This window comes from Lissotriton helveticus, chromosome 10, assembly GCF_964261635.1.
Source record: "Lissotriton helveticus chromosome 10, aLisHel1.1, whole genome shotgun sequence".
NCBI lineage: Eukaryota > Metazoa > Chordata > Amphibia > Caudata > Salamandridae > Lissotriton > Lissotriton helveticus.
Window position 1 is genome coordinate 10868515 of NC_136071.1, and position 24046 is coordinate 10892560.

At 44.7% G+C, this 24046-nt stretch overlaps 1 protein-coding gene across 2 annotated transcripts in view; it reads left to right on the forward strand.

Annotated features, from left to right (window-relative positions):
* Positions 1-24046, forward strand: part of WNK3 (WNK lysine deficient protein kinase 3) — an 856642-nt gene that overhangs the window by 280424 nt on the left and 552172 nt on the right. For both annotated transcript variants that reach the window (XM_078664557.1, XM_078664558.1), the window contains exons 5-6: positions 4018-4175; positions 7499-7587. In XM_078664557.1, coding sequence (XP_078520683.1) covers positions 4018-4175; positions 7499-7587 — 247 coding nt within the window. The remainder of the gene's footprint in view (positions 1-4017; positions 4176-7498; positions 7588-24046) is intronic.

The following is a 24046-nucleotide window of genomic DNA, read 5'->3' on the forward strand; positions in this document are numbered from 1 at the left end:
GAACGATCCGCCTTCTCTACCCCAGACGGGCACTACCACTTTAAAGTCATGCCCTTCGGCATGAAAAACGCCCCGGCAACGTTCCAACGGCTGGTAAACCAGGTACTGGCGGGCCTGGAAGACTTCAGCGCCGCCTACCTGGACGACATTGCTGTGTACAGCCACCAGTGGACCGACCACCTCCGCCACCTGCGGGAGGTTCTACACGCCCTCCAGCAAGCCGGGCTCACCATCAAAGCCAGCAAGTGCCAGGTGGGCCAAGGGTCCGTGACTTACCTAGGACACCAAGTGGGAAGCGGGCTGGTGGCCCCTCTCCAACTCAAGATTGCTGCCATCCAGGCCTGGCAACCCCCTACGATCCAAACGGAGGTCCGGGCCTTCCTGGGGCTCACCGGATACTACCGGCGGTTCGTAAAGGACTATGGCAGCATCGTGGGGCCCCTCACAGAGCTCACCTCCAAAAAGAGCCCCAAAACCGTCAACTGGACCCCGGACTGCCAATCGGCCTTCGAAAAGCTAAAGACCGCCATGTGCACGGCCCCCGTGCTCCAGGCTCCCGACTACAGCCGGGAGTTCATTGTGCAGACTGACGCCTCCGATCATGGTGTGGGGGCCGTCCTCTCCCAACTCAACGCCGAAGGGGTTGACCATCCGGTGGTCTTCATCAGCCGACGCCTCTTGCCCCGAGAACAGCGCTGGAGCACCATTGAGAGAGAGGCCTTCGCCGTAGTCTGGGCACTCAAGAAGCTCCGGCCATACCTCTTCGGCACCCACTTCCGGGTGCAAACAGACCACCGACCCCTACAATGGCTGATGCAAATGCGGGGGGAGAACCCGAAGCTGTTGCGCTGGTCCATCTCCCTGCAGGGGATGGACTTCACGGTGGAACATCGTCCAGGCCAGGACCACGCCAACGCCGACGGCCTGTCACGCTTTTTCCACCTCAGCGAGGAGAGTCCCCAGGAAGATGGCTGACTCTCCCCCGCCTTCAGCTGGGGGGGACGCATGTTGGACAGGCCGCATGGTCGGGCTGTCCCCCCTCCCCGCGATGGGACCTGGACCCTGGCTCTCCCGGAATCCCCAACCAGAGTCCCCAAACGACCACCCGAAGTACCCTGCAATCCCTCCACTACAAGACACCAGCGCCGGACCCAGCTGGCCCGGGTCATCATCCACACCACGACATCGACCCGGCCGCCATCTTGGGGCGCTGCAGCGCGAGGCCGCGCGGCCTCAACTCGACCCTAACCCGGGGCCCGGCCGGCCCCGCCATCGAGGCACCAACCTCCCCCCAGGAGGCAGAGTGACCACTTGGCGAGTCAATGGGAGAAGGAATCGTCAACGGCTCTCCTCCGCCAGGTGTCGATCACCCCCGGCCGCCCTGAGCGCTGGCTCCACCCCCCTGCTGGGTGTCTGGACTCCCTCATCCCGGACCTCCCGGCCCCCCAGGCGCGAGGGTCCGGACATCAAAGGGGACCAGACCTATAACTGGGGCAGGGCCAGACCAGGACAGCAGTTGTATCCTGGAGTCGAGAGACCCGAGAAGAACTCATCCGTAACTGGCCTGCTGGCGCTGCCGCGGCCCTCTGCCTCGTGAAACCATCGTCTTGGCCTGCTGGCGCTGCCGCGGCCCTCTGCCTCGTGAAACCATCGTCTGGGCCTGCTGGCGCTGCCGCGGCCCTCTGCCTCGTGAAACCATCGTCTGGGCCTGCTGGCGCTGCCGCGGCCCTCTGCCTCGTGAAACCATCGTCTTGGCCTGCTGGCGCTGCCGCGGCCCTCTGCCTCGTGAAACCATCGTCTTGGCCTGCTGGCGCTGCCGCGGCCCTCTGCCTCGTGAAACCATCGTCTTGGCCTGCTGGCGCCGCCGCGGCCCTCTGCTTTGTGAGACTATCATCTTGGCCTGCTGGCGCCGCCGCGGCCCGATCCACAGACACTCCAGCTCGAGGATTGTGAGCTCGCCTCTTAACACCACCTGTACCGATCCGGTACCAAGACTGTCCCGCTACCCCCTTTCCCTACAGAGACTAGAAGTGAGAGGACCCCCGGGTCCGAGATATCCTGTAACGCTGATAACCTTGCCTTAAGAACCTTACATAAAGCATTGAACTCGACTTGGTGTGGTGCCTGTTTGTGGGGAGGGAGGTAACTTGTCTGTACGATCGTCGGAGACGGTCCCACTCGGGGATCTCTCCCCCAGTATCCGGCCGACCCTCAGGGTCCCCGTCTAACAATGAACAAATCTTTTGAACCCACGCATGAAGGGGGCATGTAGTACTTGTCTTCGAAGCCCGCCCTTGTCTTCGAAGCCCGCCCTTGTCTTCGAAGACCGCCCTTGTCTTCGAAGACCGCCCTTGTCTTCGAAGACCGCCCTTGTCTTCGAAGACCGCCCTTGTCTTCGAAGACCGCCCTTGTCTTCGAAGACCGCCCTTGTCTTCGAAGACCGCCCTTGTCTTCGAAGACCGCCCTTGTCTTCGAAGACCGCCCTTGTCTTCGAAGACCGCCCTTGTCTTCGAAGACCGCCCTTGTCTTCGAAGACCGCCCTTGTCTTCGAAGACCGCCCTTTTCTTCGAAGACCGCCCTTTTCTTCGAAGACCGCCCTTTTCTTCGAAGACCGCCCTTTTCTTCGAAGACCGCCCTTTTCTTCGAAGACCGCCCTTTTCTTCGAAGACCGCCCTTTTCTTCGAAGACCGCCCTTGTCTTCGAAGACCGCCCTTGTCTTCGAAGACCGCCCTTGTCTTCGAAGACCGCCCTTGTCTTCGAAGACCGCCCTTGTCTTCGAAGACCGCCCTTGTCTTCGAAGACCGCCCTTGTCTTCGAAGACCGCCCTTGTCTTCGAAGACCGCCCTTGTCTTCGAAGACCGCCCTTGTCTTCGAAGACCGCCCTTGTCTTCGAAGACCGCCCTTGTCTTCGAAGACCGCCTTTGTCTTCGAAGACCGCCCTTGTCTTCGAAGACCGCCCTTGTCTTCGAAGACCGCCCTTGTCTTCGAAGACCGCCCTTGTCTTCGAAGACCGCCCTTGTCTTCGAAGACCGCCCTTGTCTTCGAAGACCGCCCTTGCCTTCGAAGACCGCCCTTGCCTTCGAAGACCGCCCTTGCCTTCGAAGACTGCCCTTGCCTTCGAAGGCTGCCCTTGCCTTCGAAGGCTGCCCTTGCCTTCGAAGGCTGCCCTTGCCTTCGAAGGCTGCCCTTGCCTTCGAAGGCTGCCCTTGCCTTCGAAGGCTGCCCTTGCCTTCGAAGGCTGCCCTTGCCTTCGAAGACTGCCCTTGCCTTCGAAGACTGCCCTTGTGTTGGCCTTGAAGTCTGCCAGAAGAGTGCTTGAAAAGCAGTTAACATATCATTCCTCGTCTTTCAATCGGGCAGATCTGTTTGTAGAACTAATCTCAAATGTATATCAAAAGCTCCATCAGACTTCACCTGATTGAGTTTGTAATTCTCAAAGCCTTTGTTCAACAACCTACACCTATGGTGAAAGAATTAAATATTGTGCCAAGATGCCCATTGGGTCCCTGCTGAACTTAATAAATGTAATTTCTTGCTCCAGCCATGGCATCTTTTTTAGATTCATGTGAAAACCTCCCTCCTCGCGAGTCAGAGGCTCTTAGATTTCCTCTTTTTGCACTTGTGCTGCAGAACATCTGAGTTAGGATGGCTTCCTGGGGTGGAGTTCAGGTGCCTTCATCTCATTGAATGGACTTTTTAAATGAAGTGAGTGGGGTTTGCGTTTCTCTGTAAATGTGACCTTATTCCTGATCTAATGTCATTGTGGGACTCCCAGCTGGGTGATGAGAAATTATTCGACCATGTAAAACCATGGCATATACCAACACTGGTATGGAGCTAAGTTAGGTTTTCACGCTCCTCTAAAGGAGGGAGCCACTGTTAATTAAAATATTCCCTTCCTCTTGAAACTGGAAGGAGTCTTGGTGTTTTTCTCGAATGTTCACCATTTTCCTCCAAATACATGCGGCAGCAATTGTTTCCCCCTGTTTTAGAAGTGGTTGTTTTGTTCTTTTCCAGGGACTCCCGAGTTCATGGCGCCAGAAATGTACGAAGAGCATTATGATGAGTCTGTGGACGTGTACGCATTTGGCATGTGCATGCTGGAAATGGCTACCTCTGAATACCCGTACTCTGAGTGCCAGAACGCGGCCCAGATTTATCGCAAAGTCACCAGCGTAAGTGCCCCCTCCAGTCTCTTGTGTAAGTGCCCCCTCCAGTCTCTTGTGTAAGTGCCCCCTCCAGTCTCTTGTGTAAGTGCCCCCTCCAGTCTCTTGTGTAAGTGCCCCCTCCAGTCTCTTGTGTAAGTGCCCCCTCCAGTCTCTTGTGTAAGTGCCCCCTCCAGTCTCTTGTGTAAGTGCCCCCTCCAGTCTCTTGTGTAAGTGCCCCCTCCAGTCTCTTGTGTAAGTGCCCCCTCCAGTCTCTTGTGTAAGTGCCCCCTCCAGTCTCTTGTGTAAGTGCCCCCTCCAGTCTCTTGTGTAAGTGCCCCCTCCAGTCTCTTGTGTCAGTGCCCCCTCCAGTCTCTTGTGTCAGTGCCCCCTCCAGTCTCTTGTGTCAGTGCCCCCTCCAGTCTCTTGTGTCAGTGCCCCCTCCAGTCTCTTGTGTCAGTGCCCCCTCCAGTCTCTTGTGTCAGTGCCCCCTCCAGTCTCTTGTGTCAGTGCCCCCTCCAGTCTCTTGTGTCAGTGCCCCCTCTAGTCTCTTGTGTAAGTGCCCCCTCTAGTCTCTTGTGTAAGTGCCCCCTCTAGTCTCTTGTGTAAGTGCCCCCTCTAGTCTCTTGTGTAAGTGCCCCCTCTAGTCTCTTGTGTAAGTGCCCCCTCTAGTCTCTTGTGTAAGTGCCCCCTCTAGTCTCTTGTGTAAGTGCCCCCTCTAGTCTCTTGTGTAAGTGCCCCCTCTAGTCTCTTGTGTAAGTGCCCCCTCTAGTCTCTTGTGTAAGTGCCCCCTCTAGTCTCTTGTGTAAGTGCCCCCTCTAGTCTCTTGTGTAAGTGCCCCCTCTAGTCTCTTGTGTAAGTGCCCCCTCTAGTCTCTTGTGTAAGTGCCCCCTCTAGTCTCTTGTGTAAGTGCCCCCTCTAGTCACCTGTGTAAGTGCCCCCTCTAGTCACCTGTGTAAGTGCCCCCTCTAGTCACCTGTGTAAGTGCCCCCTCTAGTCACCTGTGTAAGTGCCCCCTCTAGTCACCTGTGTAAGTGCCCCCTCTAGTCACCTGTGTAAGTGCCCCCTCTAGTCACCTGTGTAAGTGCCCCCTCTAGTCACCTGTGTGTGAGTGCCCCCTCTAGTCACCTGTGTGTGAGTGCCCCCTCTAGTCACCTGTGTGTGAGTGCCCCTCCAGTATGGTGTGTGTGAGTGCCCCCTCCAGTATGGTGTGTGTGAGTGCCCCCTCCAGTATGGTGTGTGTGAGTGCCCCCTCCAGTATGGTGTGTGTGAGTGCCCCCTCCAGTCGCCGGTGTGTGCGAGTGCCCCCTCCAGTCGCCGGTGTGTGCGAGTGCCCCCTCCAGTCGCCGGTGTGTGCGAGTGCCCCCTCCAGTCGCCGGTGTGTGCGAGTGCCCCCTCCAGTCGCCGGTGTGTGCGAGTGCCCCCTCCAGTCGCCGGTGTGTGCGAGTGCCCCCTCCAGTCGCCGGTGTGTGCGAGTGCCCCCTCCAGTCGCCGGTGTGTGCGAGTGCCCCCTCCAGTCGCCGGTGTGTGCGAGTGCCCCCTCCAGTCGCCGGTGTGTGCGAGTGCCCCCTCCAGTCGCCGGTGTGTGCGAGTGCCCCCTCCGGTCGCCGGTGTGCGTTAGTGCCCCCTCCGGTCACCGGTGTGCGTGAGTGCCCCCTCCGGTCGCCGGTGTGTGTGAGTGCCCCCTCCGGTCGCCGGTGTGTGTGAGTGCCCCCTCCAGTCTGGTATGTGTGTGTGCCCCCTCCAGTCTGGTGTGTGTGTGTGCCCCCTCCAGACTGGTGTGTGTGAGTGCCCCCCTCCAGACTGGTGTGTGTGAGTGCCCCCCTCCAGACTGGTGTGTGTGAGTGCCCCCCTCCAGACTGGTGTGTGTGAGTGCCCCCCTCCAGACTGGTGTGTGTGAGTGCCCCCTCCAGTCGCCGGTGTGTGTGAGTGCCCCCTCCAGTCTGATATGTGTGTGTGCCCCCTCCAGTCTGGTGTGTGTGTGCCCCCTCCAGTCTGGTGTGTGTGTGTGCCCCCTCCAGTCTGGTGTGTGTGTGTGCCCCTTCCAGTCTGGTGTGTGTGTGTGCCCCTCCAGACTGGTGTGTGTGTGAGTGCCCCCTGCAGTCTGGTGTGTGTGTGTGAGTGCCCCCTGCAGTCTGGTGTGTGTGTGTGAGTGCCCCCTGCAGTCTGGTGTGTGTGTGTGTGAGTGCCCCTTCCAGTCTGGTGTGTGTGTGTGAGTGCCCCTTCCAGTCTGGTGTGTGTGTGAGTGCCCCCTCCAGTCTGGTGTGTGTGTGAGTGCCCCCTCCAGACTGGTGTGTGTGAGTGCCCCCTCCAGACTGGTGTGTGTGACTGCCCCCCTCCAGACTGGTGTGTGTGAGTGCCCCCCTCTAGACTGGTGTGTGTGAGTGCCCCCCTCCAGACTGGTGTGTGTGAGTGCCCCCCTCCAGACTGGTGTGTGTGAGTGCCCCCCTCCAGACTGGTGTGTGTGAGTGCCCCCCTCCAGACTGGTGTGTGTGAGTGCCCCCCTCCAGACTGGTGTGTATGAGTGCCTCCTCCAAACACTTGTGTGAATTCTTGGCAGCTGGAATGTCTCTGGTTGCATCTGGAGTCTGGTTCTGCCCCGACAGCCTCCTGGGCTTCTGTGGCGTGCTGCAGTCACACATCAGAAACCACACTTTTTACAGAAAGGGCTCCTTTTAGTATCCGCATATTAGGGTTCACGTATGTTTATTTTCATGTTCCTCCAAACCTTATATTGATTTACACAATATCCATTATTGCCGCCTGTGCTCCCTGGTAAAAGGCTTGGAGACAGCTTTCATGTTCAGGCACGTTTCAAGGCATGGTATGGCTAATTCAGCTGTTAATCCTTTAGTGGTCACTAAAATTAATTCCACTGATTTGGATAATAGCACCTGTTATTTTTTGTGCATCAAAAACGCAAATACTGAAGTAGCCAGCCTTCCGTTACAAAATTAATTAGAGATAGTCTGTATGAAGTATAACCGAAGTACCAGGTGAGCGAGTCCATAGTCTCGCATGTCTTTCTGTTTCGGTCTGATCCCAACGCCATCTGTGTGTGCTTGGTGCGTTGGAGTCGTTCTGCTGCTGGCCAGTCCTGGGGTTTCATTCCATGGCAAATAGATATATTCAGTGAAAACCTGTACGTAATTGGGAGGTGATTCGTGTGAGTGATAGGTTCACTAGTTCAGGTGCGCTCTGCCTTTGGAAGGAGTTTGATGTAAATTCCTGAAATAGGCTTTCATTCCTGCAAATGGATGAGAGGAAGAAGGGCCCAGGAGGGTGATGCGGGGGTGAGGGTCCACCCCTCGATTACCACCCCTTCATTGACCGCTCCCTTTTTCTCCGTGTAGGGCATCAAACCCGCCAGTTTCAACAAGGTCACGGACCCGGAAGTGAAGGAGATCATAGACGAGTGCATCCGGCAGAACAAAGCTGAGCGGTGAGTAGATCCTGCAATTGCTGTGGACTTGTTACTTACGCGTTCACCCTATGTATAGCCTAATCTACTCTGCTCTATTCTGATCCTCTGCTCTACTCCATTCTACTCTACTCTATTCTACTCTACTCGACTCTACCACATTCTCTTCTTCTCTAGTCTATTCTACTCTATTCTAATCTATTCTACTCTACCCTAATCTACTCTACTGTATTCTCTTCTACTCTACTCAATTGTACTCTAGTCTATTCTATTGTGCTATATTCTACTCTATTCCAATCTACTGTATTCTCTTCTACTCTACTAAATTGTAATCTACTCTATTCTACTCTTCTCTACTCTACTCTAATCTACTCTACTCTAATCTATTCTATTCTCACCTACTCTCCTCTTCTCTATTCTATTGTATTCTCTTCTAGTCTATTCTACCCAACCGTATTCTACTGAATTTTAATCTTCTCTATTCTACTCTTCTCTAATCTACTCAACTCGATGCTAATCTATTCTACTCTACTGTATTCTCTTCTACTCGAGTCTATTTTATTCGGCTGTATTCTACTCTATTCAATTCAATAATTATTTTATTTGATTGTCTTCGGCAATTATAAAAGTACAGTAAATACAATCATACAAATATAATGAGCGCAGCAAATAATATCATTAGGTAAATATTATACAATTCAATCTCAAGCACAGGCAAAATACACAGCTATTAAAAATCTCGCCACATACCAACAAACAGTAAAGTTTTCTAAACACGGTAAATATAAAAGAGCAGGTCTCTACTCTATTCCATTCTACTCCACTCTATTCTAATCTACTCTACTCCATTCTACTCGACTCTATTCTAATCTGCTCCATTCTACTCTGCTCCATTCTACTTCACTCTATTCTAATCTTTTGTATTCTACTCTGCTCCATTCTAATGTTTTGTATTCTGCTCTACTCCATTCTACTTTACTCTATTCTAATCTTTTGTACTCTACTCTAATCTTTTGTATTCTACTCTACTCTATTCTAATCTTTTGTATTCTACTCTACTCTATTCAAATCTTTTGTATTCTACTTTACTCTATTCTACTTTATTCCAATCTTTTGTATTCTACTCTACTCTATTCTAATCTTTTGTATTCTACTCTACTCCATTCTACTTTACTCTATTCTAATCTTTTGTATTCTACTCTACTGAATTCTAATCTTCTCTTTTCTACTCTTCTCTAATCTACTCTACTCTACTCAATGCTAATCTACTCTACTCTACTGTATTCTCGTCTACTCTAGTCTATTTTATTCTGCTGTATTCTACTCTACTCAATTCAATAATTACTTTATTTGATTGTCTTCGGCAATTATAAAAGTATAGTAAATACAATCATACAAAAATGAGCGCAACAAATAATATCATTAGGTAAATATTATACAATTCAATCTCAAGCATAGGCAAAATACACAGCTATTAAAAATCTTGTCACATACCAACAAACAGTAAAGTTTTCTAAACACTGTAAATATAAAAGAGCAGGTCTCTACTCTATTCCATTCTACTCGACTCTATTCTAATCTACTCTACTCCATTCCACTCTATTCTAATCTGCTCCATTCTACTCTGCTCCATTCTACTCTGCTCCATTCTACTCTGCTCCATTCTACTCGACTCTATTCTAATCTACTCTGCTCCATTCTACTCGAATCTATTCTAATCTACTCTACTCCATTAGGGAGAGGTGTGGCGCCGCGGCCAGGGCGACTGACGCTGGAATCTGGGGATCAGGGTTCGATCCCCGGCTCCGGCGGCAGGTTAGCCCAGCACCATGTGACTCTGGGCAATAGCTCGCTTAATCTTCCCGACGGCCCCCAGCGCCTAGAGACCCTTACGGGTGATTGTGCGCTTTACAAATGTGGATTATTATTATTATTATTATTACTCTACTCTATTCTGCTTTACTCTATTCTAATCTTTTGTATTCTACTCTACTCTATTCTAATCTTTTGTATTCTACTCTACTCATTATACTTTACTCTATTCTACTTTACTCTATTCTAATCCTTTGTATTCTACTCTATTCTACTTTACTCTATTCTAATCCTTTGTATTCTACTCTACTCTAATCTTTTGTATTCTACTCTACTCCATTCTACTTTACTCTATTCTAATCTTGTGTATTCTACTCTACTCTATTCGAATCTTTTGTATTCTACGTTACTCTATTCTACTTTACTCTATTCTAATCTTTTGTATTCTACTCTAGTCTAATCTTTTGTATTCTACTCTACTATATTCTAATCTTTTGTATTCTACTCTATTATAATCTTTTGTAAATGTATACTTGTAAAGCACACTGTTACTCCATCTCGGAGTGTCCTGGCGCTGTATACCACTGGGGAACCCGTCCTGGCTTTCCCTGTGAGATGGTCCCTCCTGGGCACCCCCAAGGTGAAGCCAGGCATCCCCGGCGCTGATGGGGCCGTTGTGGAGATTAATCAAGCTATTGCCCAGAGTTGCAGAGTGGGACCCATGGTTAGCTTAGGCACCTAGGCGAGAATTATCGAGTCCGCGGACATTGACCCAAGACCCTGCCGCGACGGGAATTGAACACTGGTCCCAGGCCGACCTCTGCTTCAGGGTCTGCCGCTTCTAACCAGTGAGCCACACTTCTCCACTATTGTATTCTACACTACTCCATTCTACTTTACTCTATTCTACTTTACTCTATTCTACTTTACTCTATTCTACTTTACTCTATTCTAATCTTTTGTATTCTACTCTACTCTAATCTTTTGTATTCTACTCTATTCGAATCTTTTGTATTCTACTTTACTCTATTCTACTTTATTCCGATCTTTTGTATTCTACTCTACTCTATTCTAATCTTTTGTATTCTACTCTACTCCATTCTACTTTACTCTATTCTAATCTTCTGTATTCTACTCTACTCTATTCTAATGTTTTGTATTCTACTCTACTCCATTCTATTTTACTCTATTCTAATCTTTTGTATTCTACTCTACTCCATTCTACTTTACTCTATTCTAATATTTTGTATTCTACTCTACTCTATTCTAATCTTTTGTATTCTACTCTACTCCATTCTACTTTACTCTATTCTACTTTACTCTATTCTAATCTTTTGTATTCTACTCTACTCTATTCAAATCTTTTGTATTCTACTCTACTCTATTCAAATCTTTTGTATTCTACTCTACTCGAATCTTTTGTATTCTACTTTACTCTATTCTACTTTATTCCAATCTTTTGTATTCTACTCTACTCCATTCTACTTTACTCTATTCTAATCGTTTGTATTCTACTCTACTCTATTCTAATGTTTTGTATTCTACTCTACTCCATTCTATTTTAGTCTATTCTAATCTTTTGTACTCTACTCTATTCTAATCTTTTGTATTCTACTCTACTCCATTCTACTTTACTCTATTCTACTTTACTCTATTCTAATCTTTTGTATTCTACTCTATTCTAATCTTTTGTATTCTACTCTATTCGAATCGTTTGTATTCTACTTTACTCTATTCTACTTTATTCCAATCTTTTGTATTCTACTCTACTCTATTCTAATCTTTTGTATTCTACTCTACTCCATTCTACTTTACTCTATTCTAATCTTTTGTATTCTACTCTACTAAATTGTAATCTTCGCTATTCTACCCTTCTCTAATCTACTCTACTCAATGCTAATCTATTCTACTCTACTCTACTGTATTCTCTTCTACTCTAGTCTATTTTATTCTGCTATATTCTACTCTATTCAATTCAATAATTACTTTATTTGATTGTCTTCGGCAATTATAAAAGTACAGTAAATACAATCATACAAAATTAACGTAACAAATAATATCATTAGGTAAATATTATACATTTCAATCTCAAGCATAGGCAAAATACACAGCTATTAAAAATCTTGTCACATACCAACAAACAGTAAAGTGTTCTAAACACTGTAAATATAAAAGAGCAGGTCTCTACTCTATTCCATTCTACTCGACTCTATTCTAATCTACTCTACTCCATTCCACTCAACTCTATTCTAATCTACTCTGCTCCATTCTACTCGATTCTATTCTAATCTACTCTACTCCACTCTGCTTTACTCTATTCTAATCTTTTGTATTCTACTCTACTCTATTCTAATCTTTTGTATTCTACTCTACTCTATTCTAATCTTTTGTATTCTACTCTACTCCATTCTACTTTACTCTAATCTTTTGTATTCTACTCTATTCTAATCTTTTGTATTCTACTCTACTCCATTCTACTTTACTCTATTCTACTTTACTCTATTCTAATCTTTTGTATTCTACTCTACTCTATTCAAATCTTTTGTATTCTACTCTACTCTATTCAAATCTTTTGTATTCTACTCTACTCGAATCTTTTGTATTCTACTTTACTCTATTCTACTTTATTCCAATCTTTTGTATTCTACTCTACTCCATTCTACTTTACTCTATTCTAATCGTTTGTATTCTACTCTACTCTATTCTAATGTTTTGTATTCTACTCTACTCCATTCTATTTTAGTCTATTCTAATCTTTTGTACTCTACTCTATTCTAATCTTTTGTATTCTACTCTACTCCATTCTACTTTACTCTATTCTACTTTACTCTATTCTAATCTTTTGTATTCTACTCTATTCTAATCTTTTGTATTCTACTCTACTCTATTCGAATCGTTTGTATTCTACTTTACTCTATTCTACTTTATTCCAATCTTTTGTATTCTACTCTACTCTATTCTAATCTTTTGTATTCTACTCTACTCCATTCTACTTTACTCTATTCTAATCTTTTGTATTCTACTCTACTAAATTGTAATCTTCGCTATTCTACCCTTCTCTAATCTACTCTACTCAATGCTAATCTATTCTACTCTACTCTACTGTATTCTCTTCTACTCTAGTCTATTTTATTCTGCTATATTCTACTCTATTCAATTCAATAATTACTTTATTTGATTGTCTTCGGCAATTATAAAAGTACAGTAAATACAATCATACAAAATTAACGTAACAAATAATATCATTAGGTAAATATTATACATTTCAATCTCAAGCATAGGCAAAATACACAGCTATTAAAAATCTTGTCACATACCAACAAACAGTAAAGTGTTCTAAACACTGTAAAGATAAAAGAGCAGGTCTCTACTCTATTCCATTCTACTCGACTCTATTCTACTCTACTCCATTCCACTCAACTCTATTCTAATCTACTCTGCTCCATTCTACTCGATTCTATTCTAATCTACTCTACTCCACTCTGCTTTACTCTATTCTAATCTTTTGTATTCTACTCTACTCTATTCTAATCTTTTGTATTCTACTCTACTCTATTCTAATCTTTTGTATTCTACTCTACTCCATTCTACTTTACTCTAATCTTTTGTATTCTACTCTATTCTAATCTTTTGTATTCTACTCTACTCCATTCTACTTTACTCTATTCTACTTTACTCTATTCTAATCCTTTGTATTCTACTCTACTCTATTCTACTCTACTCTATTCTAATCCTTTGTATTCTACTCTACTCTTTTGTATTCTACTCTACTCCATTCTACTTTACTCTATTCTAATCTTGTGTATTCTACTCTACTCCATTCTACTTTACTCTATTCTACTTTACTCTATTCTAATCTTTTGTATTCTACTCTACTCTATTCTAATCTTTTGTATTCTACTCTACTCTATTCGAATCGTTTGTATTCTACTTTACTCTATTCTACTTTATTCCAATCTTTTGTATTCTACTCTACTCTATTCTAATCTTTTGTATTCTACTCTACTCCATTCTACTTTACTCTATTCTAATCTTTTGTATTCTACTCTACTAAATTGTAATCTTCGCTATTCTACCCTTCTCTAATCTACTCTACTCAATGCTAATCTATTCTACTCTACTCTACTGTATTCTCTTCTACTCTAGTCTATTTTATTCTGCTATATTCTACTCTATTCAATTCAATAATTACTTTATTTGATTGTCTTCGGCAATTATAAAAGTACAGTAAATACAATCATACAAAATTAACGTAACAAATAATATCATTAGGTAAATATTATACATTTCAATCTCAAGCATAGGCAAAATACACAGCTATTAAAAATCTTGTCACATACCAACAAACAGTAAAGTGTTCTAAACACTGTAAATATAAAAGAGCAGGTCTCTACTCTATTCCATTCTACTCGACTCTATTCTAATCTACTCCATTCCACTCAACTCTATTCTAATCTACTCTGCTCCATTCTACTCGATTCTATTCTAATCTACTCTACTCCACTCTGCTTTACTCTATTCTAATCTTTTGTATTCTACTCTACTCTATTCTAATCTTTTGTATTCTACTCTACTCTATTCTAATCTTTTGTATTCTACTCTACTCTATTCTAATCTTTTGTATTCTACTCTACTCCATTCTACTTTACTCTAATCTTTTGTATTCTACTCTATTCTAATCTTTTGTATTCTACTCTACTCCATTCTACTTTACTCTATTCTACTTTACTCTATTCTAATCCTTTGTATTCTACTCTACTCTATTCTACTCTACTCTATTCTAATCCTTTGTATTCTACTCTACTCTTTTGTATTCTACTCTACTCCATTCTACTTTACTCTATTCTAATCTTGTGTATTCTACTCTACTCTAGTCTAATCTTTTGTATTCTACTCTACTCTAATCTTTTGTATTCTACTCTACTATATTCTAATCTTTTGTATTCTACTCTACTCTATTCTAATCTTTTGTATTCTACTCTACTCCATTCTACTTTACTCTATTCTAATCTTTTGTATTCTACTCTACTCTATTCTAATGTTTTGTATTCTACTCTACTCCATTCTATTTTACTCTATTCTAATCTTTTGTACTCTCCTCTATTCTAATCTTTTGTATTCTACTCTACTCCATTCTACTCTACTCTATTCTAATCTTTTGTACTCTACTCTGTTCTAATCTTTTGTATTCTACACTATTCCATTCTACTCTACTCTATTCTACTTTATTCTACTTTACTCTATTCTAATCTTTTGTATTCTACTCTACTCTATTCTGATCTTTTGTATTCTACTCTACTCCATTCTACTTTACTCTATTCTAATCTTTTGTATTCTACTCTATTCTAATCTTTTGTATTCTACTCTACTCCATTTTACTTTACTCTATTCTAATCTTTTGTATTCTAATCTATTCTAATCTTTTGTATTCTACTCTACTCCATTCTACTCTACTTTACTCTATTTTAATCTTTTGTATTCTACTCTATTCTTTTGTATTCTACTCTACTCCATTCTATTTTACTCTATTCCACTTTACTCTATTCTAATATTTTGTATTCTACTTTACTCTATTCTAATCTTTTGTATTCTACTCTCCTCTATTCTAATCTTTTGTATTCTACTCTACTCCATTCTACTCTACTCTATTCTACTTTACTCTATTCTAATCTTTTGTATTCTACTCTATTCTAATCTTTTGTATTCTACTCTATTCTTTTGTATTCTACTCTACTCCATTCTATTTTACTCTATTCTACTTTACTCTATTCTAATATTTTGTATTCTACTTTACTCTATTCTAATCTTTTGTATTCTACTCTCCTCTATTCTAATCTTTTGTATTCTACTCTACTCTACTCTACTCTATTCTAATCTTTTGTATTCTACTCTACTCTATTCTAATCTTTTGTATTCTACTTTACTCTATTCTACTTTACTCTATTCTAATCTTTTGTATTCTACTCTATTCTAATCTTTTGTATTCTACTCTATTTTAATCTTTTGTATTCTACTCTATTCTTTTGTATTCTACTCTACTCCGTTCTATTTTACTCTATTCTACTTTACACTATTCTAATATTTTGTATTCTACTTTACTCTATTCTAATCTTTTGTATTCTACTCTCCTCTATTCTAATCTTTTGTATTCTACTCTACTCCATTCTACTTTACTCTATTCTAATCTTTTGTACTCTACTCTGTTCTAATCTTTTGTATTCTAGTCTACTCCATTCTACTCTACTCTGTTCTACTTTATTCTAATCTTTTGTATTCTACTCTCCTCTATTCTAATCTTTTGTATTCTACTCTACTCCATTCTACTTTACTCTATTCTAATCTTTTGTACTCTACTCTACTCTATTCTAATATTTTGTATTCTACTCTACTCATTCTTCTCTACTCTATTCTACTTTACTCTATTCTAATCTTTTGTACTCTACTCTATTCTAATCTTTTGTATTCTACTCTACTCCATTCTACTTTACTCTATTCTAATCTTTTGTATTCTACTCTATTCTAATCTTTTGTATTCTACTCTACTCCCATTCTACTCTGTTATACTCTATTCTATTCTACTATACTTCATTCTGCTCTGTTCTACTTTACTCTATCCTATTCAATTCTATTGTACGCTATTCTACTCTATTCCTCTCTATTCTATTCTACTCTGTTCTACTCTATTCTATTCTACTCTTCTATACTTCATTCAACTCTATTCTACTGTACTCTATGGTTCCCAATTCTACTCTATTCCTCTCTATTCAACTCTATTCCTCTCTAGTCTGCTCTATCCTACTATATTCCATTCTACTCTATTCTACTCCATTGTACTCCACTCTGTTCTATTCCACTTTATTCTATTCCACTTTATTCTATTCTACTCTGCTCTATTCTACTCTATTCTGGTATCCTCTACTTTATTCTGCTCTATTCTACTCTATTCCATTATACTCTGCCCTATTTTACTCTATTCCATTATACTGTATTCCATTATACTCTACTCTACTCCATTGTACTCCACTCTATTCTATTCCACTTTATTCTATTCTACTCTATTCCATTGTACTCTATTCTACTCTATTCCATTGTACTCTACTCTATTCCATTGCACTCTATTCTATTATACTCTACTCTATTCTGCTCTATTCCATTCTACTCTATTCCATTATACTCTACTCCATTATACTCCACTCTATTCTATTCCACTTTATTCTATTCTACTCTATTCTGCTTTGTTCCATTGTACTCTATTCTATTACCCTCTACTCTATTCTGGTCTATTCTACTGTGCTATATTCTACTCGATTCCATTCTACTCTATTCTATTATCCTCCACTCTATTCTACTCTGCTATATTCTACTCTATTCCATTATACTGTATTCCATTATACTCTACTCTACTCCATTGTACTCCACTCTATTCTATTCCACTTTATTCTATTCTACTCTATTCCATTGTACTCTATTCTACTCTATTCCATTATACTCTACTCCATTGTACTCCACTCTATTCTATTCCACTTTATTCTATTCTACTCTATTCCATTGTACTCTATTCTATTATCCTCCACTCTATTCTACTCTGCTATATTCTACTCTATTCCATTCTACTCCATTCTATTATCCTCTACTCTATCCTGGTCTATACCATTCTACCCTATTCTATTATCCTCCACTCTATTCTACTCTGCTATATTCTACTCTATTCCATTATACTGTATTCCATTATACTCTACTCTACTCCATTGTACTCCACTCTATTCTATTCCACTTTATTCTATTCTACTCTATTCCATTATACTGTATTCCATTATACTCTACTCTACTCCATTGTACTCCACTCTATTCTATTCCACTTTATTCTATTCTACTCTATTCCATTGTACTCTATTCTACTCTATTCCATTATACTCTACTCCATTATACTCCACTCTATTCCACTTTATTCTATTCTACTCTATTCCATTGTACTCTATTCTACTCTATTCCATTATACTCTACTCCATTATACTCCACTCTATTCCACTTTATTCTATTCTACTCTATTCTGCTTTGTTCCATTGTACTCTATTCTATTACCCTCTACTCTATTCTGGCCTATTCTACTGTGCTATATTCTACTCTATTCCATTCTACTCTATTCTATTATCCTCTACTCTATTCTGCTCTATTCCATTCTACCCTATTCTATTATCCTCTACTCTATTCTACTCTGCTATATTCTACTCTATTCCATCATACTCTATTCCATTATACTCTACTCCATTGTACTCCACTCTATTCCACTTTATTCTACTCTATTCCATTCTACCCTATTCTACTCTATTCTATTATCCTCTACTCTACTATATTCTACTCGATTCCATTATACTCTATTCCATTAAACTCTACTCAATTGTACTCCACTCTATTCCACTTTATTCTACTCTATTCTACTCTATTCCATTCTACCCTATTCTACCCTATTCTACTCTATTCTATTATCCTCTACTCTATTCTACTCTGCTATATTCTACTCTATTCCATTATACTCTATTCCAGTGGTTCCCAAACTTTTTTGACCTGTGGCTCCCCTGACCTAATCGGCAGTTGGCCGTGGCTCCCCACCCTTTTTTTACCGGTGGGTGGGTGGGTGGTGTCTCCTGTTATGTTCCTTAAAGTATTTGGGACGCAATGAAGGTATTATATTAGTTGGAATGCTTGAATTATTAATCTCACCCACTGGCAATCACTTTGGCTGCATCCCAATCCATCGTTTTTTTCCCCAACAGAGTGCCTGGTCCCAAACCCTTATTTATGCCAGCTGCTGCTTTCAGTACCTTTTGGTACTGAGACCCGCTCTGAGAAAATGGAGGATTGAGTTTGGTCTGTTTACACTAAAAAGGTCTGTCCTTCCATCTGTGTGCCCATCTATATCCAAACATATTCAACCATTTGCACACCATATATCCTTCCGTCCATCATTTCATTCATCCATCCCTCCATCCACCCTTTCACTCATCCATCCGTTATTCATCTACCCACCCTTTCACCCCATCCATCTGTACAATCATCCATGCATCCACTCTTCCACCCAGCCATCCATTCACTTACTCATCCATCCACCCATTCACTTACTCATCCATCCACCCAGTCATTTATCCTTCCACCCATTCACCCTTTCAGTCATTCATCCTCCCTTTCTCTCTCCATCCCCCTTTCACTTATCCATCCATCTACCCACCCATTTACTCATCCATTCATGAATCCATCCATTGATCCTATTACTCATCCATTCTTTCACTCATCCAACCATCCGTTCACTCATCCAGTCATCCGTTCTCTCATCCATCCACACTTTCACTTCACTCATCTATCCATCCTTTTGTCCATCTACCCCCTTTCACTAACTCATCAATCCTTACATCCACCCTTTCACTCATCCATTCACCATTTCACTTATCAATTCATCCATCCTCCCATTCACTTGCCCATCATCTACCCTTTCATTCATCCACCCATCCATCCTTTCACACACCCATCCACCAATTCACTTGCCCATCAGCTGCCCTTTCACTCATGCATCCATCCTTTCACACACCCATCCACACTTTTACCCATCCATCTACCCTTCCACCCATACATCTACCCTTCCACCCATACATCCATCTATTTATCTTTTCTCTCTTCCACACTTCCATTCATTCACTCATCCATCCTTTCTTTCATTATCTATCCATTCCCCCTTTCATTCATGCATTCATCCTTTCAGTAATCCATCCAGCCATTCAGACATTCCTTCACTTATTTACTCACCCACCTTTTCACATTATGAGCTGAGCCTTTGTTTGCAGAGTTGCAGGCAGAAGAGTCCCATCAAGAATGAACTACAGCAAAGGGTGGGGTGCGGTGGGGGAGAGTTCACTATGCCCCTGCACATAGGCAGACTGAAAACGTAGAAGTCATGCATGATGCACAGTGCCAGGATGTGAGGTTACTGTAACATGGTGTTGTTTCCAGGGCTTTAAGCGGTGTAAAAAAACTGGGGGGTCTCTTCAAAGGGGGTGTTTGACGTAATTAAGAGCGCAGCTTAAAACACCTAGGCTAAAAATCTGCGCTTAGCATAGTGTTCCGCCTCACTGGTATTATGTTGTTTCTGTCATTGCATCCAGATATATAATACAGCAAGTATCATTACACCTCAACAAGCCAGGACTATTGGCTTTGTCAATGGTTGCTAGTTCCTTAAAAAAAAAAAAAAAGAGCAACCATGGCTTTGTTGAATACAATATTGAAAATACTTCAGTTCTAAAATGACAGGACAGTGAGAGAACGATAACCCGTTCTTTTTAACTTGTTTTACAGGCTTCTTTGAATGAAGTGTTTTCTAACGTTGCAGCGTGGGCGTTTTACTTTTTATCGTGCAGAATGCCCTTCTGTACACTGTCTGAGGCAGGAGGAGGCCACCACATGGTGTCACAACCCCAGACTGCCCCATTGTCATTCAGTAAGTGGCAATCAGCGGCATACTGAATGACAATGGGCGGGAGGGGCTGCTCTTGTGCTCCTGGAGGAGTGCGAGGCGCCTCCAGCAGCGGGGGTTAAGCCTCTCACAGGGGAGCAGCGCTGCTCCCTGTGATGGCCAAAATTACAGATAAAAGGCCCGTGGAATTTACGGACGGTTGGTCACCCTAGTGTGCGCGGCGCCCCTGGCACCTCATTACGGTGCACCGGGGCGCTGCGGCGCACAGTTTGGGAACCACAGCTCTATTCCATTAAACTCTACTCCATTGTGCTCCACTCTATTCCACTTTATTCTAGTCCACTTTATTCTACTCTATTCTGCTCAATTCCATTGTACTCTATTCTATGATACTCTACTCTGTTCATTCTACTCTACTCTATTCTTCTCCATCCTACTCTATTCTACTCTATTCCATTCTACTCTACTGTGCTCAATTCTACTCTACGCCATCCTACTCTATTCCACTCTATTCCATTTTACTCTACTCTATTCTACTCTACTCTATTCTACTCTATTCTATTCTACTCTATTCTTCTCTATTCCATTCCATTCTACTCCGTTCTATTTTATTCTATTGTATTCTATTTTATTCTATTGTATTCTATTCTAGGTCTCCAAGGTTAAGATTCTGAAAGGTCTCTTCCAGGAGATCCTCATTGTTGGACTTGGCCTTTTCCCCCCAAAATTTTTCGCTTTTGACCCCCTTATCTGGATTGTCTCCCCCATGGGATTAAACCTGATATAGGCCATGAGTGGTGTGAGACCCCTTTTGAAAAATTTAATTACCTGACATAATGTGAGCACTTGTAAAATCCCCCATTTTAAAACTGCACCCCCATTTTAAAACTGCACCTGATTGAAATGTATTGCTTTTAAAATGGATGCCATGGCCATGGGTTTTGCCACTGGACTGACATAGGTCAGCGGTCTAGATAATATTACCCAGCTACCCCTAGCTTTTGGAGGGAAAGCCTGGCACCCAGGGTGCTCACCCCCTCCCCTAGAACCAGTTTAGGCTAGATGTGCCAACATTCTAGAAGGTCCTGGCACTGCCTGGGAGGAGGGTATAAATAGGGAGAAGTGTCACCAGAGAGTCAGTCAGCGCAGGGACAAAGAAGCGAGGGGACCTGCTGTGAGGTGCTACCGCCACATGGGCCTGTGAGCTGGGCCCTGCACCCCTAGAACCCCCTCTCTGCTGTCCCCTATGGGCCCCTGACAAGGGAGGGCCCCTGACTAGGTCCCTGTCATAGTTGGGATCTTGAACCAGGCCAGCGGCGCGCTGAAAGAGCACTGGGAAGGGAAGGAGCTAATTGGATTCCCCCCAGGAGGTGAGGAGTTTGCCCCCCTGAGGAACTGCAGTGGGACTGTCTACCCCCCTTTGAAGTGCTGGGCCGTGTGGAGCCGCCTGGGGAGGATTGAGCCCCTGTGAGGTGTACCTGCTGGACGCTGTGCCCTGGAAGCGCTGTTTTGGGAAGTTGCGGCCCCTGTGGAAGCGCTGGACTGGGAGGAGCTGCCCCCGAGGAACTGTGCCTCACTAATCTGCCTCAGTCAACCTGCCCCTGGACTGCTGAACAAGCAGTGCGCTGTGAATAGCGCCATAGTGCTGAGAAGATTGTGAGGAGAAATAGCGCTGTGGTCTGAGGAGTAGTGCGCTGTAAATAGCGCCATCTGCTGAGGAGAATCGCGCTGTGCAGGCGCTGAGGAAACTGTGAGGAGGAATAGCGCTGAGGAGCCTACCCTCGTTCCAGCGCGCTGTCCGCTATATAATTAATTAATTAATTTGTGGTAAATAAATAAATAATACCTCTATTTTTGACTGGACATAACAATAACAGATAGCTCAATAAATAAGAGTCAAGATTCGAGGTAGTAGGAGTTTGCAGGTTTAATACAGCATAAAGGACAGGAACAGGACAACCTGCACGGGCAAGATCTGGGATGGCTAGCCAACAGGGGGCCCCGACAGCTGTCGGGCAGGATCTGGAATGAGCGCGCTGGCTTTTAATAACAGTACACAAGTATATATACTAAAACAATTGCATTACAGTACATACAGTAGGCGTAACAGTGGGTGGGGCCTGTAACAGCCGCGAAAGATAAGGGTGAAAGTAGGTGTAACAGGAGGCGTGAACATAGACATGTGATGTAAACGTAACAGAATATGTCATAAAATGGGGCGGAAACATGGAGGGGGCTACCTGAGGAGCCGGGACCTCTAACCTAGTGGTGCGCGCAAGCTGGCAATGACGTGTAACTAGGGAGAAGCTGGGGGCTATGACTTCTGAGCTAGAAGGAGAGACGAAAGTCTGGAGAGTCAGAGCGACATGTACCTAAACACTATCTAGTATCTGATGTTTAGAGAACATGTTGATAGAATCCAAAAGTTATCAGGGCAAAGGCTAACAGACACTAAGACTGGTGCATGCATTGTTCTACATGTAGTGTGTGTTGAGGAATATTAAATGACCATTAATACAGTATTTCTCTTACATGGAGACGTAAAGGCTAGACGATGACTGAAACTATTGATGCGATTCAGTAGCTTAGGAATGCAGAGAAGGAGGGCTGGACTGATAACTAGAATCATAACATACTCTTGGCAGACTGGCAGGCAGAGCCAGGACGAGCCGGGCACTGTGAGACAGGAAGTAAGTGAAGGGTCAGGGATACAGGTGGGGGCTGTATCGCTCCTCAGCGAGGGTTCAGAAGACAGGAGCTGAATCTGAGTCCGGGCCCTTTTGAGGCCTAGAAACGGGGACTTTACAATGAAATAACGTGCACACTGTAAAACGTGGCAACATAACTTTACATAGGCTCAATACTCGTAGCTTTCACGAGAACTGGAAACTGGCATACTAGAGATGGACACAACTATGATTGCATCTTTAATCGATCATGGGGAATACATATGCATATTAATCGTGCACATATAACATAGGATGGGGAACACGTAGGGACACAGAACATGGCAAAATTTACTTTTCCACAAATTACAAGGGAGCCTACCCTTTATCGCCGCTGGGATTCACCGCCGCGGTCCGGCGTGTGTGGGACCCCCCCACTGCTGAGGGCCTCGTTGCGGCGGCCGCCGGTGCCAGGAGAGGGCCGCCGAAGTGGAGTGAGGGCCGCGCTGGGCCCTGAAGCCGCCGTCTACCTCGTCACGTGACGGGGGCCTGACCGCGTCATCGGCCCGCCCCCGCCACGCACTGATTGGCCTGCGCGGCCGTGACCCCTGAAGGCCGCGCAGGGATTGGTTATCGGCCGAGAAGGCCGGGAGAAGGGAAATCGAAGCCCCGGGTCCCCGTGAGGTAGGAGGGGGACCCGGGTGAAGCTCCGTTGCGGGGCCCCCGTGACGAAGAGGGAGCCCCGAGAGAAGCGACCGGAGCGGGAGGCCACCCCGCCGGTCTGTGCCCCACGCGAGGGGCCGGTGGAGAAGGCGGGGCCGGGGCACGCTGTCAGTGCCGGCCCGCCAGAGCGAGGAGAGCGTCGCCAAGCCCTGGGTCCCCGTGAGGGAAGGAGACCCAGGTGAAGTGTTGGTGCGGGGCCCCCGTGCCGAGGAGGGAGCCCCGAATTGGAGCGACCGGAGCGGGAGGCCACCCCGCCGGTCTGCGGTCCTAAGTGAGGGGCCGGGGCACATTGTCGGTGCCAGCCCCGCCCCCTCCAACGAAGCCGTCTGCAGGAGCCTTATAACGTGGGAGGAAAGCCAGGCAGGCTTCCCCCACGGGTGCCCAGACACCGTGTTGGAGCCCCAGGCCCCTCTGAGAGAAGGAGGCCCGGGTGAGGAGAGAGTGGCCGTCCAGAGGCCGTTTTGGAACCCCTGGGCCCCGGGTGACGCCGCGGAAAGGGGGGCCTCGAGGCATATTGTCGGTGCCTGGTTCCCCCCTGCAGAGGAGACCCCAAAGGACGCCCCGCAGAACCTATTGAGCCTGGTGAGTGGGGCTTGGATTAATCTGTGTGGAGGTCGGGGCACAGGGTCGGTGCTCGCCCCAGGACTTGTGCTAGCCCCTGGAAACTGTACTGATCTTCATTGGCCCTATTGATCTCCTTTTTAAGCCTCTAGACTGGGCTGGGACATTACTGAGACCCCCCCCGGGATTGGTAGAGGGACAAGTTAACCCCTAGCTAGGTGTCAGGCCCTGCAGAGTGAAGGGCTGGGTAACT